At 45.5% G+C, this 17,744-nt stretch overlaps 1 protein-coding gene across 4 annotated transcripts in view; it reads left to right on the forward strand.

Moving 5' to 3' along the window:
* fkbp16 (FKBP prolyl isomerase 16) overlaps window positions 1-17,744 on the forward strand; it is a 75,730-nt gene that overhangs the window by 23,179 nt on the left and 34,807 nt on the right. For 3 of the 4 annotated variants that reach the window (XM_080475972.1, XM_080475973.1, XM_080475974.1), the window contains 3 exons: window positions 1,565-2,347; window positions 2,593-2,762; window positions 3,397-3,485. In XM_080475972.1, coding sequence (XP_080332098.1) covers window positions 1,906-2,347; window positions 2,593-2,762; window positions 3,397-3,485 — 701 coding nt within the window. In that variant the 5' untranslated portion in view covers window positions 1,565-1,905. Of the gene's footprint in view, window positions 1-1,462; window positions 2,348-2,592; window positions 2,763-3,396; window positions 3,486-17,744 lie in introns of those variants that run through there. The other variant, XM_080475971.1, reaches the window with a different exon arrangement.

Below are 17,744 nucleotides of genomic sequence, written 5' to 3' on the forward strand. Positions count from 1 at the left end.
AAACGTTTAGCTTTTAGATTAAAACACACAATTATATAGAATTTAAATCACGGATCACTCTTTTCTCAAAATAAAATAAAAGTCACAGATCACTATTTAAAATGATAAATAAAACTTTGTGAAGTATAGTGATATAGTATAGTAAACAGTTGTAACAGTTGCAGACTGTATGTGAAGACATTTACTTACCACAACAAGTGTGCTTTTATTACACATATATGACAAATATTAGAAGGTTCAGCATGCAACCAAGAATCAGTATTCAGTGTGAGAGATTCAGCATGTGTAACTTGAGGTGTGGCCAGATCTGTGAAGGGGGCTCATCCCCAAATATGTCAGATACCTAAGGAGCTTGTTAATTTCAGAATCCTTACAGTTTTGCCAAAATAACAATATTTGTGTTGTTTGTGGAGGTTGTGCTTAAAATTAGTTTTTGGATAAAATAATTATCTGTCATTCCAATGAGTGACCTTAAGATTTTATGTTAACATTTTGAGAAAGACATACTCTGAGCAAATATTAGATGTACTTCATCATGTTAGGTGATTTAGTTGATAGCACATCATACTTATGGACAAACCGCCTTGTTTTGGCATTTTACAATCAGAAAAAACAATAAGGATAACAAATCTTTGTGAATTGAAAACATCTTGACAAGCACAACACTGTGAAAAATAAACTCCACAAATCCTCTGAACCGAAGGAAATTCTCAATTATTTTCAGTATGTTAATCGTGTGTGTGTGTGTGTGTGTGTGTGTGTGTGTGTGTGTGTGTGTGTGTGTGTGTGTGTGTGTGTGTGTGTGTGTGTGTGTGTGTGTGTGTGCGTGTGTGCGTGTGTGCGTGTGTGTCTCCAAGAAATTAAATGACAAAAATGGTATTTGGATTAATTTAATCCCACATGGACAACATGTTTTGGCCGTGGATTAGAGACAAGCTTGAAAGTCAGATTTTATTGTAGCGTTACCATCAGGCTGTAGATGTCCAGGTATTATTATCAGTTTCACGTTGGTCTGCACCTTATCGCTTATTTCATTCACCAAAATGTTTTTCTCATCCATCTCACACGCTGCAACACCTCACATTTTGACTGACATGATTTTAGCATTTATTCAGGATTTACTGTGAGAGAAAATATCATATTGCTTCTAAGAGGACATATATTACAGTCAATTCTTTCATATTTCAACAGGATGATTGAAAATGTAATTGAGATTGTGATACTATGCCTTCTTTGCAGTCCGGCAAGCTCATACGTGGATGCGTCTGGTGGCACTACTTAAAAAGGGAAAATAAAAATCTCCCAAAGTCACTCAAAGTAAATTAAGTTAGAGCTTTCATCTCCTGAGATCGCATTGGTTCAATTCGCATTCATGGAAACTACGTTGTGCGGCACGATGGTGAAGTCATTAAGAAGCTTACAGACGTTCTGGCAGATTAGGTTTTTCTCTTCTAATCCTGTAGATTACCACTGCACAAACCTGCTGCCCGAGAGTGCTTCGATGCGCTGCACAGTTTCTTTACATTGATCTTTTTTTGTTGTTGTTGTTGTTGTTTAATTGCAGCAGCATCACTGGACAGCGTGGACGGAGACTGGGACAAGCAGGAAAGAGAAGAGGTCAAAGTGCAGCAGAATTGTGGAGACTACGCAGCTGCAGGAGGGACGGAGCTTAAAAAAAAAAAAAAAAAACCCCAGCAAAACATTGACGAACCCAGGATTTAGGGATGCAGTCTGCGTTGGATTTACTACAAGGGAGCATGTATTTTTGTAAACATGGAAGCATTTTTCCTTTTGACAGAGAATAGTTTGGGAACCGAACCGTTATTCTGCTTGTGAGAGGGACATTACGGGCACAGAATCTCTTGAAGAAACTAATGTAGACGGTGTCTATCGGTCTGTGGTGAAATGGAAACAGAGGCATGTTGTGAAAAGCCTGAGGACCCTGCAGTGGAGCCGTCAGAGCCAGAGGTAAGGGAGGCCATTTCTGAGCCCGCTAACCAGGTCGATGTCAACCAGCTGCCCCGTGGGCCTGCGGAGGAGAGTGAGGGGCTGCGTTTGGAAGAGCCAGCTGGAGCAGAGAGCTGCGTTGAAGCGAGTGAAGGCACCGGGACCAAAAGTGCCCCGGATCCAGAGAGAGAGAGTGGAAAGACAGAATGCAAGGAACGGAGAAAACTCAGAAAAACCAACAGCTGGAAGATGGTTCGATTCCAAGACCCGTCAATGGATGATGAAGTGCTGGAGAGGGACAGCTCGGCAGAGAGTCTATTCCCAGCATATGCAATGGAGGAGTGGACTTCCACAACCTTTGAGGAGCTGTTTGTGGCAGAAAACTGGACCGACATCACAGGTGAGAGTCATCATAAGTATGGACACATCGGGGACAAATGATGCCGAAAAGTCTAATCAAGACATTTTAACCTTCATATTTCATTTTGTATGTAAAAGATTTGACAACAGACACAAATGAGTGGCCAGTACGTGACTGAGCTCAGGCCTGGCATGTTTGTGAATACTTCTGTGTACGTGTTTACCAACAACTGGCAGATTAATCCCACTTCCTCCAGCCTGACCTTATCTTCCTTCCTCATGCAGAGGACCGGCTGTTGAGGAAGAAGGTGCTGCAGTCTGGGAACTCGCAGGCCCTGCACCCCACCTGGGGTCAGGAGGTCATTGTGAAGATGCAGTGCGTCCTGGAGGACCGCACCGTGGTGGAGAAGGACAGCAAGCTTGTTTTTGTTATCGGAGAGGGAGATGTAAACCAGGTGAAGACTTGCAGCCCATCAGTGTCTCAGACAGAATCACATTCGACTCATTTGTTTTTGCGTGTACTTGCGTGACCCAGAGAAAAATATAGGTCAACAAAAGTCCACATGTTAGTCGCTCTCGTCCTCTGTATTAGCTAAATCAGAATATATTGACAAGTGGTTTATATGGCACATTCAGAATGACAGCTCCATGCAAATCATTACAAAACAGAAAGTGCAGTGGAGGTATGAGGGGATCAGTCTCCCCTGCTTAACTATCACCCGTATATTGACCAGCAGACCGGACAAAAACCATCAAGTAAATGCATATTAGAATCTGAATAAAACAGAGCTTTCACTGGACTGCACCTTCCACCCCGAACTGCTTTCATCACAAACCTGGACAAGTGTAATCACATTTCATCAAGATGCCTTCAACAATTACTGAGACGTTTCTATCATCGTAGTCAAAAACAATTGAGCACAACAGTGCTTCTCATATTTGAAAATGTGAAGTCATCATCTAGTGTTTCAGTCAATTCGGGACATCGATATTTACCACTCAAAGTTAGGCATAACTGTGCTGTGTGTGTAATTAGGTAAAAACCTGCTCAGTCACTCGGCCAAATAACTTGTTTTTTGACACCTGTAGGCTTTGGAGGAGTGTGTCATGTCCATGCAGCGGAACGAGATCACATTACTGCTGGCAGATTCACAATATGCCTATGGACTGCTGGGAAGGTAAGGACTTTCCAGTTATCTTATTGAGTAAGGAACAACCTGAAGCATAACAAAGACATGGACATCTCCCCCCCCCCCCCCCATCAAGAAATTCTAAGTATTGACCCAGTTAGATCTCTTGAACCTGTTGCTGTGGTGGCAGCCTGGTTATCCGGGGGGGAGGGGGGGGGGGGGGGGGGGGGGGTAGCGGGGTTAATGGACCATAAACAGGAGCAGATGGCTTCCTACTAACACCATTCAGTAGCAGCCTATCAGTGGCGTGTTCGTAACCTCCCAACCTATGGGAAAATACCACTCCAGCCAATGGCTTCGGTTTATAACCTTTACACCATTAAAGAGCCGGTGGAGATTGGTGCCTCACTCCTGAAAACCCATTGTTAGAGTTTGAATATTTACTCTAGATCACCTGGACATGTGACAATTGGATGATAATACAACACAGTGATTAGATGAGATTATGTTGAATGTTACTCCAATGATAATACTCAAAGTAAAAGTATTTTATGACTACATTACAGGGGGTTTATTGCAATTCAATTTGTCCTCGTTGACCATAGTGGGGCAAATTGCTTTCTGTAATTCTCTCTGCTGAAGCCCTTTTCGGCAGACAGCAAAATGTTGTACTCTAAACTTACTAAACAAAATCACAATAATTCATGCAGCAGAAATGTGGCTAATTTTGTAAATCTGAAAGTGATAGCATTAACTATAGCAGAGCCAAAATAATTCCACACCCATGAGAGCTAATTAAACATCATTAGATGGTTTCAAACACTCCGGAGCTGTATGCAGTGCGAGAGGAAAGTAGTCCTCTAACATACCAGTGTAGCGTGTTGAAGCACAAAATGTTTTGCTTTTAAAGCTCAACAAACTCCTAAAATAAAACATTTGCCTGCTTTTTTTGTTTAGTTTTTTTTTTTCGCTACATGCAGAACACACTGTGCCATTGAGCAAGGAGCTGTACTCCGGAAAAATGCATAAAAGCACATTTGTGCACCCAAATGATCACATGGCAGTAAAAGCCTGACAAAGGTGCAGGATGGCGGACTAAATATATGACTCGAATCCGCTTTTACCGCCTGGAAAGCAAAGCACAGTACATCCAAATATTGTCGGCAACATAATGTTCTGAGTGACTGAATATTTTGTTTTGTGAGCGAGTGTGTGTGTGTGTGTGTGTGTGTGTGTGTGTGTGTGTGTGTGTGTGTGTGTGTGTGTGTGTGTGTGTGTGTGTGTGTGTGTGTGTGTGTGTGTGTGTGTGTGTGTGTGTGTAATCAGTGTTTTAGGCTGTGCACGAGGTCCTGTTTTATCACGTCGCTGTGTGAAGGACGGGGTGTGAGCACTGAGCAGTGACAGCCAGGCGTCTCTGAGGTGTCGTCTGACGTCTTGCCGTGTGTCGTGTGCGGACACGGCGGCAGCAGGCGGCTGGTTAATGATGATTAGGGTTGTGTGCCGTGGACCCATACTTGTTCCTATCAGCTGTTGAACGCTTTGAAAATAATGAGGCTGCTTTTTGCCCCATATTTGCTCCAGTCGAACAGTCAAGTTTTCTCTTCTTTATCCTGTCTTAAAAAGGTTGGGCGATGCCGTGCAAAGGTGGATGCCGTGCCGAAAATGTGCACTTGAGCACAGCTACTGTTACATCATGTGAAATTGTTGTCACTGACTAGGAAAGGCACTAAAAAGTATCTAACCCTCAAAATATTAGTTACTTTTTAAGTTACAGTTCCTTGCAATCTTAAGAGCAGGAATTACATTCAATTATCTGTGTAAAACATTTATATTGAAAGCACATTTCTCAGACATACAATAAAGTATGTCTGGCAACATGGCAACAAAGAGCACAAAAAGTCCACTTGACCTCACCTGTCTGGTTGCGTCATGCCCTGCCTGACTGGCCTCATCATCAAAATATCTGTTCGTTTGGTAAAGAAACGCATTTTATAACACAACCTATAACCAAAGTAGACCAACCTTAGAATAACAAAGTAGATTACATGTTGTAAATTGTTGTTTTTTTTGTTTTTTGTAAAATTGCATGTTTGAAATACCCCCTATTCCTACTTAGATACAATAATATGAATATTTCTAATTTGCTACTTCTACCACTGAATATGTGTTAGTGTTGTATGTTGCCCTATCTGAGCTTGTCTGTCTATATATGAAGTATTTTAATAGGCGTTTGAGGGCAAGAGCTAGAAAATGTGAATCACATGCAGCAGCAAGATGTGACGCTTGAGAGCAGACATGACGGGCTCAGCATGTCTGTGTTGTAAAATGAGAGGGACAATGAAGGAAAATCTCATTAAATCTCTCTCGCTCTGTTTTCTGGCAGATGCAATGATTGAACTCTGTCCATTTTCTTGCAAACAGTATCTCTAAGAGTCCCTTCTCTTTTAGTAGTAAAGCAGCACTAAGTGAGTACTCGAATAAGTACTATGGAATTGACTTTGCAGTTCCAATTAGTGATGTTTCCATGAAGTTCTGACTTGTTACTTTCGTCGAAGATGAAAAGAGTCGGGGGAGCTGCTGTCTTTCTATTTCTTGCTCCTGCTGATAACACAGTGTCGTAGACGTGTCAAAAGACATTAGCTTGACTTTTAAAAACTGCTGCTCTTAGTCCTTGTCTTTCCTGTTTCTTCCAATAAAAGTTGCCAAGTTCTGCATTACCGCTGAAAACTGTATCCTCCTCGCGGGAACACTTGCAGTTGAGAGGAGTTGACTTTAATTAAGATGGATGAACTCCAACAGACCAGAGCAACATGTGTGCAGCACGATCCCACTTCCAACTAACTTAAGATTAACGCTATTCAGTCAATCAGTCATAATACTGATCCGTCCTGACAGCTCAAATAATGCGTCACAACTATTGAGACATCCTAAAATCAATTCACTATTTAAAGTCACATAGATGTTACATTTCCAATTTACAAGGAATTTCTAAATTAACTATTGATGTAACTTCACTACCTTCTAAAGTCACTCGACCAGAATTTTTTCTTGAATATACTTCCCATTAAAATGTATTACTTCTACACAGAGAATAAACCAATACACGAAAACTATTACCACTCATTTCCAATAAATTCCAAACCACAGTTGCCAATATCGATCATAATAAAGTCGATATGTTTACAAACAAACTGGCCATCAAACTGTGTTTTGGTTTTGCTGACATCTTCCGAAACCTTCTGCATTGGTCTCTGGGATATCGAAGACGGTGCTGCGGCAGCGGCAGAAAAAATATCAACATTTGACCGATTTAGCCCAAAATAAGTTAGACTTTGTGTAAGTGTACAGACGGAATCTTGCTTCGGAAATCTTCGGGCATTTCAGTGACTGCAAGATATCAACAAACCCGTGTTTGTATCGCGAAATATAAATGATGGAAATACGTGTTTGTCTGAGTGTAATGAGGAATTTCATTCAGAACGGTAGTGACAAGGTATTAGAGATGTACGTGAACAACTAAAACTGGCTCCCAGTTTCTTCACTTTTCCCATGGGGATTCCGGCAGAGTAACTTTATTTAACTAGTAGCATTTTGTAATTTATCTAACCCTGCTGAGGCTGATACAGGGATTATGACACTAAAAGTCAAGAGCATTTACTTGATTGATGACAACAAACAGAGCTTTGGCATTGTGCCTGTGAGACGTTTAAAGCCCTGAGCCTTTTACACGTCTGACAAAAGAGTCCATCGTGCTTGGCTTTTTAAGGAGCAGCGTGCGTCAGATCTGTTCCCTGCTGAGAGACACTACTTAGTCAGAGATACAAGCTGAATCCTATTCAGTCAGCAGGTCATTACCAGAAAGCAGTGGAAGCGAACATCTGCTGATTTCTGGACAGGCGCAACTCATAAAATCCTCAGGGGCCCCCGGGAGAAGCTGCCTCGCTGGGCCGACACATGTAAACACATTAAATGCTGCTGACGACTTTTCTTTTTTTTTTTTCATCTCTGTAAACTCGCAAAGGAGCAAGTTAAATGTGGTTACGTCACAGACATTGCATTCATGCGCAGGTCTGCACAAAACATTTAAAGACGCGTGACGTGTTGTGTGGTGAAGTTTAAGTTGGCCCGGTGTCAAACACAAACAAAAGCTTCCAGCCCGCTGCTGGTCTACTTTTACTCTTGGCCTGACTGAGAACTACCACAGTGGCATGTGTTGAAGTCGAGTTAATTGGAGCACTGGGAGGTGCCACTTTAATCCAGTTCCAAACGGACAGTGTTACTCTGATAATCACTCTTGTTTTGCAACAGTATGTCACGAAAGGATTGGTGATGCTCACTATATACTGAGATGAAAAGAGATTTTTATGGAAGTAAAGTGAAAAGATCCTTATTTTAAAGAATATTTTCCAAATTTGTACCTCGAAAGAAAAAGTATCAAAAACCATTTTCAAAACAACAGGTCCCACATATTTCAATTCAAAAGCCTTTAACTCGCAGGGAATGTGTTAAACCTTTACTCCCTACAGATGTCAACAGCCATTAACAATCACAGCATACAGAAAACATCTTGTATCAAAAAGTCAGGTGTGACTAATGCTGGAAAAAAGGTTACGCAAAGCCGTGAAATTTGAATGATTGAAGGATTTTTTTTGTTGGTTTTTTTCACATTATGAGATATTGTTCCATAACCAATTCAAAACCCATCATTTCTCATATCTGATAAGTCTTCTTATATAGTCTGTTACTGTTACACTTACAGTATTGCACTGAAGTCTATTATATCATTTTTAATCTTCCCTTACAATACATTCAGTCCTATGAATACATATTTTAGCCTCCAAATCAGAAAGGAACTGAAATATGCTGCGTTTCTGACAGTGCCACAACGGCCACTGCGCAGCTACTCACCAACTAATCAAAATGCAGCAGACTGACGTAACATAAAACAATGACAATTTAAGACAAGAGTAATAACAAATACATAATTAAACTGAATCAAAAAGTCCCCACCAAGATGTTCAAGTTCTTTACACGTTTGGAAGATGTCAGAGTAATAGAAGGATTTTGCCGTCTCACTAATCCGAGGTGGGAGCAGCATTTGTGCAGTGATTGTCCTGGATTTGAAACCCGAAGTATTCAACTTGGAATGACACTGAGGATAAATAACTGGCTGAGAGTGTGAGTCAGCTGATTACCAGCAGGAACATGAAAGTATAATAGATAATCACATACTGAACAAATAACTCTTAATGGCACTGTGAAAACACTGCGGAGATGTACCAGATGGCTATCAGTCAGTTTGTGAGGAGAGAAACACAAACAAGTTTCACCGTGGGAGGCGAGAAAGGAATCTCCCTGTCTCTGGCCCTGGGGCAGTCGGGTTTGACGGCTGCCAGGGCTTTGATGACATTGATCTGGCTCTACAGCAGCAGCGTGGAGCAAATTCAGGGAAGCTTCTGTTCATGACAAAGTACTGTAACGGTTAATGTGATGATTAATGGTTATTGTGTAATATTGAAATTCTAGAGAACTGTTTTTGCAGTTTAATTCCATCTTATTTTCTTTTTCTTTCTTTTAAATGAAAGTGGAGTGACATCGGATGAGCCAATATCTAGCTGTGAACAAAAATCCTGGTTAGTTTCCGTACTCTAATATCATATTACATCAGATTGGTGGCTGTGAACTGAATAATCCAGGATTTATTGCTTTTAGTTTGTAGTAGCAATGTGATTAAGACTGAGTTCATTCATGAGCGACATTAAAATGAAACATAGGTTTTCCCACATCATGATAATCACTTCTAAATTTAAAGGTTTTCAACACTTTTCACACTTCTGATTAATTTCTTTGGACCCTCAATCATCAGTAAAATGCTGCTTGTGCACACACTAATGCCGCCTTGACCACCAAATATGTTGAATAAAAACACTTCTGGTGGAATTTATAAAGGAAAAAAATCTCAAAAAGACTACAATAGAACAGTGAATTTTCCACATACTGTAGTTCAAATACATTGCTTTATTTTAGATTTATTTTATATATATATATGAACTGAAATATTTCAAGCCAACTTAAAAACATTCCATTTTATAAGATCAGATCACATCCATTTTCTTCCGCTTATCCATTTCCGGGTCGCGGGGGTGGCGAGCACTGAGCACTGTCACCCAGATCACATCGCACCGATTAAGAACCTTCCTGCAGGTGGTGAGCCTACAGGAAGGTGGCACCCGGCGTGGGACACGAACCCACTACGCTGAGATTGTGAGTGTCATGCTCTACCAACTGAGCTAGCCGGGTATCAGATCACATGTATTTCCAATTTTTCAACCATAGGTCATAATTATTACATTCAAAATATAGAAAGTGTCCAAAATTATATTTACTTTATAGTTGATGAGTGTAGAAATAACAGGGGGATATTGTAACATCATTATTGTTGGGGTCAGCGTGTGATCAGAATATGCAAATTACCCTAGTGGTAGGCTACCGGAAGGTTCTACCCTGTCAGAGGTAATTTACATATAAACGAATCGCCAAACAGAAGTAAATTGTTATTTACGGGTTGACAATTACTGATCACTAGCGGTAGGCCACCAAAGTAATGGATTACTGGAGTAATAGATTACTAAGGTAATGTACCAAGTGTAAGTTATGCAAAGCTATAAAGGTTGATTGGAGTAAATAGTCAGTTATCGGCCAACAGCTTTGAGCTAAAAAGGGTCGCCTGACGGGAGGAACCTCCACGGGGTCCAATCGCGAAGGCGGTCCACCAGTGGCACGACCGGTCAACAGGCGTGACGGGTCACTCCTTTGTTGACAACTGCGGGTCAGTGGCGTGACCTACCGAAGCGCCTGTGGACCCACAGGAGGCGACTCGCTGGAGTAACCGGGGAAAAGCTCAAGCTGCGAAGGCGTCACAAATGGCTATTGACCTATCAATGAACAACGGTACTTGATTACGAGTGATGATTAAATTACGGAGAGCAACCTATGATTCAAGTTATCAATGAAACAAACCTGCGATTTGTAAGTCAATAACTGAGGGGAGGCTGAATTACTTCGGTGGAGTGGACCACCGAAGGTGATCTGCAAGTAATTTAGAATGGATTGTTAATCAAACAAGTTTGGTTATTTATCTAATAACAATCGGGAGTAATCAAGGAGGAGTTGGAATTAATTAAGTAAAGTCGGGGTTTACTAATTAAATACAATGAGTTATTTGAATGAGCTAAACCATTGAAATTGAATTAAATGCAGTTAGGATTATTAATTGGATAAACTTGCGCTTTATGAATTAATAATACTGGATAATTGGATGCTGAGATGCACGAAAACCACTTAAAAATGATTAAAAGCACTCTTGAGTATTAATTGAATAAATTGACTAATTTATTAATTAATAAAGCATACAAATTATCTATCTGCAACAAAAATAAATGAACAATAGCTTAGAGACAATTCAAGTTGTGATTAGGTTAACTGGGTAACAGATCAATCAATAATAGTGCGGGTAATTAACCACAGAAAATGCGATGAAACACTTAAAATTATTTAAAAGCAATGCGGGTTATTCCCGTGGAAAACCTGCATTCATTCGCCAACGCCTCCTAGGTGTGTTAAATTACCCAAAGCGTTAAAATCATTGAAATTGATTTAAACCATTCAAACTATTAATCAATTGAATATTACCGTTACTTAATCAAAGTCGGGGCACCAGCTGAAGTTAGGGTCTTAAACGAAACATCAGTCTTAAAAAAGAAAGTTCAATTAAAATGTTTAAATTATTATTTCTGATTGAAATGATAATCGCAATTTAACTGAAGCAGGAAAGGAAGGCTGTAAATCCGAGCACTGACTGTTACAACCAGCAGTTGTCGCTGAAAAGCACACAAAAACCACCAAGAATCGTTCAATTCAACTATTAAGTGTTTATTAACAAACGTCTATTCCTAAATCATCAATCTATGAATCACATCTAATCAATAAACATCAAGCAAGATCTCATAAAACAACACAATACAAAACAAAGCCAGCTAATAAAGTGTGTGTGTGTGTGTGTGAGTGTGTGTGTGTGTGTGTGTGTGTGTTCGAGTGTGGGGGAGCGATGTGTGTGAGTGGGTGTGTGTGTGTTCGAGTGTGGGGAGCGATGTGTGTGTGTGTGTGTGCGGGTTTGTGGAGCGAAAGGGGCGTGACTTGGTGAGAGGGTAATGACCACGAACGTCCACCAGAGGGAGGTAGACGTCGGCGGTCCGGTGTAATCACCCGATCTGGCCACTAGGTGCGCGTCGGCGCGCGGGGCAGTTGTGATGACTTAATGCAACCACCAGACGGCGGTACGAGCGGTTGCAATTACCCACGCGACTACCAGAGGGCGCCAAACGGCTCGGCGACCCGGCGAGGAAATCGATGTGATTACCCACCCGGTCACCAGAGGCGCTCGGCGTGCTCTGCCTGGGATAGCGTGACGTCACTGAGCTCCGCACGGGCCGTAGCCGTCGGGAGCGCGCCGGATTCCTTGTGGCCGAGAAATCCGAGCCGCAGTGAACTACACACGGTCCCAGGGACGCACTGAAAGGAGGCGCTTGGAGGCAGCGGCGGCCGTACCGTGCGCTGGTTAGTGAACAGGGAAACAGAGGAGAAGAGGAGAGAGAGAGAGGAGAGAGGAGGGGGTGTCTGACTGTGTACACTGACGCGACCGCCTCAGCTTACACGTACAGAGTCCAAAAACGGCTGTTCAGGCAGATATGGACTCTGGGAGCAGAAGCGTGAGCTGAGGATGAGGAGGCTCGCGCGTGCGTGCGATGATTCGCGTGGATGGCCGTCCACGCGTAGACACAAAAGTACTCAGAAACAGGGATCGGCGTCCCAAAGTTACAAGTACCAACAATAAACACACAGCAATAATAATATCACGTTATTCTAATTCCTGCCCAGACTCTAAGCCTTACTTGGTTGGACGAGGGGGAAACGTGCTTCCGTGGCCAGGTGAAATCCGTCGATTTGTGGCCGCGGGCGGTTCTCTGGCGTCCCAGAAAATAGAGACCTGACGTGGACTACGGAGGGGAAACCCGTAGTGTGATCCGAGGGGCGATCAGCAGCTTCTTGCGATGAGGGGGGGAGTGAAGAAGCGATGCTCAGGTCGGTCTGCAGACGAGCGTGCGGTTGCAGCGCGCGCTCGGGGTCCGGATGATGCAAACAAAAAAAGGAAGAAAAAAAGAAGGGGAAACCAAAAATAAAGGGAATTCCCGCTTTTCTTGAGCTCGTCCAGCGAGGTGAAGAAAATTCAGGCCCGGTCCAGGTGCGTTAACACGAGGCGCTTTGTCTCCTTACGAAAAGGTGCGTCTGGGTTGACGCGATTTCGTTTTGGAAGAGGCTGGATCTCTTCCCGGGCCTGAATTTATACCGTTATGATGTCTTCCGGGCTCCCCGCGGCGTTGGCCGTGGTTCAGCCAATCCACGCGGGGTTGGCTTGCGCGTCACCGGGCCGGTGACCCGGTGATGACGGGATTTTGGGTCCCCCTGCCGTCGAGCTGCAGTGCCGCAGCTAGAGGAGGGGGGACCCGGGGGCCCCCCAGGGGGGGGTCATGTGATCAATGGCGAATTTTCCAGGGTTGAGCACATGGTTTCTTTGTTCTCAAAGAAACGTGGCTCACCCCCCTCCTCGCCCCCCCCCCCCTTCCTCATGAGGGTGAGTGAACAAAGGATTTTGGCTCCAACATCCCCCCTTTGTTCCGAAGAGTGGGATGCAGGTCACAGTCTTTGGAGCAAACCTGGGCCGAACAATCCATAGAATCTGTGAACGTCCCCATGTCCTGTGAAACATACTGTCCTTCTCTGTCCACCAGTTCACATGTGAGGTTATTTCCTGAGCAGGCTGGGCTAGTCTGGGCAGGCTAAGGCTAGTCTGGGCAGACTTACTATTTCTATTCTAACTATCTAAGCACACATACATTTCATTTCTTAAGGGTCGTCACCAGTGAACATGAAAGAGGTAGGAAAGGGACAGGAGAGTGAGAAATAGGAAGGGAACGGGTGGTTAGGAAAAGGGTTAGTAGGCCGTGCCTTCACCTCTTGGTTGGGTGAGGGCTGGCCTATTGTGTGTTTGTGGATGGGCCCACAAAACGTGGCGAGACCAGGGTCAGGGAATCCAGTCGGGCCTGTAGTTTCTGGATGTACTTGTACATCGCGTACGCCACTACGGCCGTGATGATCCAGCCACTGAGCAACATTCCGAGCGCTGCCATGCTGATGGGATGGTCTTGGTATGGGTGTCCACCTGCCCGCCTAGGGAAAGTGGCTGAGAGCCCTGTGGGCTTTAAATTGAATTTAATCAATTTGGTTCCCTCAGCCAGAAGCTGGCTTTGGAGGGTGGCATCAATTGTGAAATTGTGCCCGACGAATGCATCCATCATCTCAATCTCCACCTCGTGTCGGTCGGCATCGAGATGATGGAGGATTATGTCGTCAATGTGTACTGTAGCCCCTGGTGGGACATTGAGGAATATTGTTTGATTGGGCAGGGTGAGCTTGGTGGCTATATCATGGCGGTCGTAGGACATGGTCGCTTCAGAATGAGGTGTGTTGACGAGCCATCGACTACCTGCTCTCTCTACTCTGGTCTCGGTTCCTTCATCTTTGATGGACAAACTACCTTGACATTTCTGCTCCGGGGCGTCTGCCCTCAGCCCACATAGATAGTTGGTGACATCTCTAATGAAAGGGTTGCTGGGACAGATCCAGTGAATGTCTTTGGTGTTTGTGCACATGCTGAGATTGGGGACCAGGTAGAGTGAGGGGTTGTCGTCGTGGTAGGCGAGTGTGGGTGGCGTTCGGAGGTGTACGTGTGTGTTACCCTCCCAGAATCCCACATTCAATACGGTTTTTAAACGGTACACATTCTGCTTTTCAATGATTGGTAGGTTTAGGATAAATCCTAACTCTAGGTTCTGTGGGTTCACAGAGATCGGAATAGCACTGCCGAGACTATATGCCAGATGTACCTGTGAAGGTTGTACAACAGTGGTGGTAGTGGTCTTGAGAATCTGTTCAACCAGTGTTAGTGGAACTAAGTACGTGGGGATCTTCCCGGTACTGAGGCTACTCACGGAGGAACTGACTTCTCTAAGGAGATCTTGCATAAGATCCCTGACTATTCGCACATACGTTATGTCCTCACTGACGATACTTGACAAGGTTGTTAAGGCATGCAAGGTGTTATTGATTAAAGCAGAATGCAAGTTTACAGTGAGTATGGTTCCCTGAACCGTTTTGGTCAAGCCTTGTAACTGTTCACTCTGTATTAGGAGTCTCTGTTGGATTTCCGGCATTTCTTCTTCGAGTTCCCCGACATGTCTCTGAAGGGCCTTCAGGCTGACCGAGTTGGCTGCGGAGAGGCCAATCGAGAACAGCGAGCCGATGCCTGCTGCTGCGGAGAGCAGTGCACCGAGGAACCGCTTGGGTCGCTTACCGTCGCTGAGGTCTTTCTCAGTGACCATGAATTTGTCCAACTGTTCAAGCATGTGAACCGTTGCCTGTTTCGCATGCTCGATGGTGTCGGTGGTCTGGATTCCGCTTAGCCTTCCCTCAGTCAGCTGGGGGGGCTTGCGGATGTGGTTGCGGTCTACATCCCAGGGGTCTAGGCGCACGTAGAACCTCTGGGTGTATAAGCCGCACCGGGTGATGAGAAGTCCAGGCGACCCCTGAAGGATGATGCCCGTTGGGGGGCCTGGTTCAACTATCACCATGGATGAGGTGACTCGGAGGCTGAGCAGGATGCCAAAAATCCAAGGGAGATCCATCCTGGAACAGATGAAGCGGAGAGATGTGATCACTATTGGGGAGTGGATGGTGGTAGCAGGGTTAGTGCATGCAGGGTGTTATTTGCATGCAAGTTGCCAGGCCCTACTAGTGAGCTTGTTATTGGTCTTGGCCGAGAAGTTCTCCCCCCTCGCTTGGAGGGGTTTCAACCTCTCGGCCCGGGAGACTGAATGGCTTGAATGGTTTGATCTGATTTGCATGGACCCATTTGTATACCGGGGGTTGTCTTAGCTTTGGGATCCTGATCCGGTAAGCCACCGGTGACAGTTTCCCCACGATTTCAAACGGGCCCGACCACCTCGGGAGGAACTTCCTTGAGGTCCCTGCGGGATGAGCATATTTGAAGTAGAACACCTTGTCGCCCACCTGGTACTCCTTTGGGGATGCAGCGCGATCATAGTAGGCCTTTGCCCCCTGAGCGCTGGCTTCCAAGTTTCCTTGGGCCCAGGAGAAGGTGGTTTTAAGGTGTTCCCGCAAATCGGTCACGTATTGATGTGCAGTGTAGGCTGTGGCCACACTGACATCTTCGGGGTGGTACAACAAGTGGAGTGGAAGGGTCATTTCCCTGCCGGTCATCATCTCAAAGGGAGTGACTCCTGTGGAGCGGTGCGGGGTGGACCGAATGGCCATGAGCACCAGGGGGAGTTTCACGTCCCAATCCTTACCATTGCTGCTGACATACTTCCTGAGCATGTGCGTGATGGTACGGTTGGCCCGTTCAACTTGACCAGATGACTGGGGGTGGTATGCCAGATGGAATTTTACCTCCACTCCTAAGATGTGGTACAGGTTTGTCATGACTTGGGACGTGAAGTGAGTACCTCTGTCGGAGTCGATGGAAAGGGGAAGTCCCCAGCGGCTGAACACGTGGTTCAGAAGGAGCACAGCGGTCGTGGTGGCTGTGTCGTTGGGTGCTGGGAGGCACTCGACCCACTTGGTGAAGGAGCAAGTGACTGTGAGGAGGTATTTGTTACCTCTGGCGGACTTGGGGACAGGTCCGACCCAGTCTACTTGCAGGTGCGACCACGGGAAAGTGACCCCCCTCCTTTGGAGTGGGGCTCGGTTCAGTGGTTGTGACGGTTGGAACTGGCAGCAAACTAGGCAGCTCTGGACGTATAGTTTGGTGTCATGGGCCATGGTGGGCCAGTATGCCACCTGCTGGAGGGTTTGGAGGGTTGCGTGGGAGCCGCGGTGGCCACCCACCGGTAAATCATGTGCGTGTGCTAACATGATTCCCCTGTGGTCGGTGGGAACCACCCAACGGGTGGGACCCTGGCCTTTAGTGTGAACCAACAAGCCCTTCTCTAGCGTCAGGTGTGGCAGCTCGCGGAAGAAGGCTTTCAGTTCGGTTGGGCTGCCCGCTGGAGCTTGTGGGGTCCCGTCCGTGTACAGGTCCTCCACCAGCTGTCGGACAATCACGAGCACGGGGTCTTGTTCCTGCATCGCGATCAGGTCTGCATCACTTGGCTTGCGTCCGAGGTGAAGTGTCTGTGCGTCTTTAACCTCGATGTCATAACCTTGGAGTGCCATCATCCAGGCCGCGATGCGGCTGTTGGACACGCGTCCTTCCCTGAGACGTTGGCTGTTCAGGAAAGAGACTGGTTGATGGCAGGTTTCGATTGTCACCTTCTGACCCCCAATGTAGCTGCGGAAGTGCTCCACAGCCCAGACGGTGGCGAGGAGAGATTTCTCACAGTCGGAGAACTTAATCTCTACACTGCTAAGAGGTCGGCTGGCGTAGGCCACGACTCTCTTGTCTGTGTCGTACTTCTGTGCCAGAGCCGCGCTCAGGCATTGAGCAGAGAACCCTGCCTCAAGGAGGAACTCTTTGTCCTTATCTGGGTACGCCAGACAGGGTGCCACGCAGAGTTTCTCCTTCATGAGGCGGAAGGATTGTTCTTGGGGGGCTCCCCACTCAAAGGCCTTGTCTTTGCGGAGGAGTTCTGTGAGGGGTCTGGCAATGTCCGCATAATCCTCGATGAATTGACGGGAGTAGTTGCAGACCCCAAGAAAGCTCCTCAGTTCTGACACATTAGTTGGGGCTTTGATGTCTTGGATGGCGCGAATCCTCCCCGCTTGGGGTTCGATTCCGTCAGCGCCAACTGTTAACCCCACGTATTCAACCCTGGTACGGCACCACTGACCTTTGCGAAGTGCCAGTTTGGCGCCTGCCGCCAGGAGCTGGTTCAAGACGTGTCTTATCTCGGCTAAATGCTCCTCAAAGGTGCAGCTTCTCATGAGGATGTCATCCACATAGATGAGGTTGCCTCGGGCGGCGGCGTCACTCATCGCTTTGTGGAGGAAGATGTTGAACTCAGATGGTGAGTTTGAGTAGCCGAATGGGCACCGGTTCCAGGTGTACTGGCGGTTGCCAAAGGAAAAAGCAAGTTTGTACTGGTCAGATGGATCCACTTTCATGGTCCAAAATCCATTTGCCACGTCGACTGTGGAAAAGAAACGAGCACCTTTTACTTTGGCCAGCTCCTG

Source organism: Lipophrys pholis (genome assembly GCF_963383615.2).
Source record: "Lipophrys pholis genome assembly, chromosome: 11".
Lineage (NCBI taxonomy): Eukaryota > Metazoa > Chordata > Actinopteri > Blenniiformes > Blenniidae > Lipophrys > Lipophrys pholis.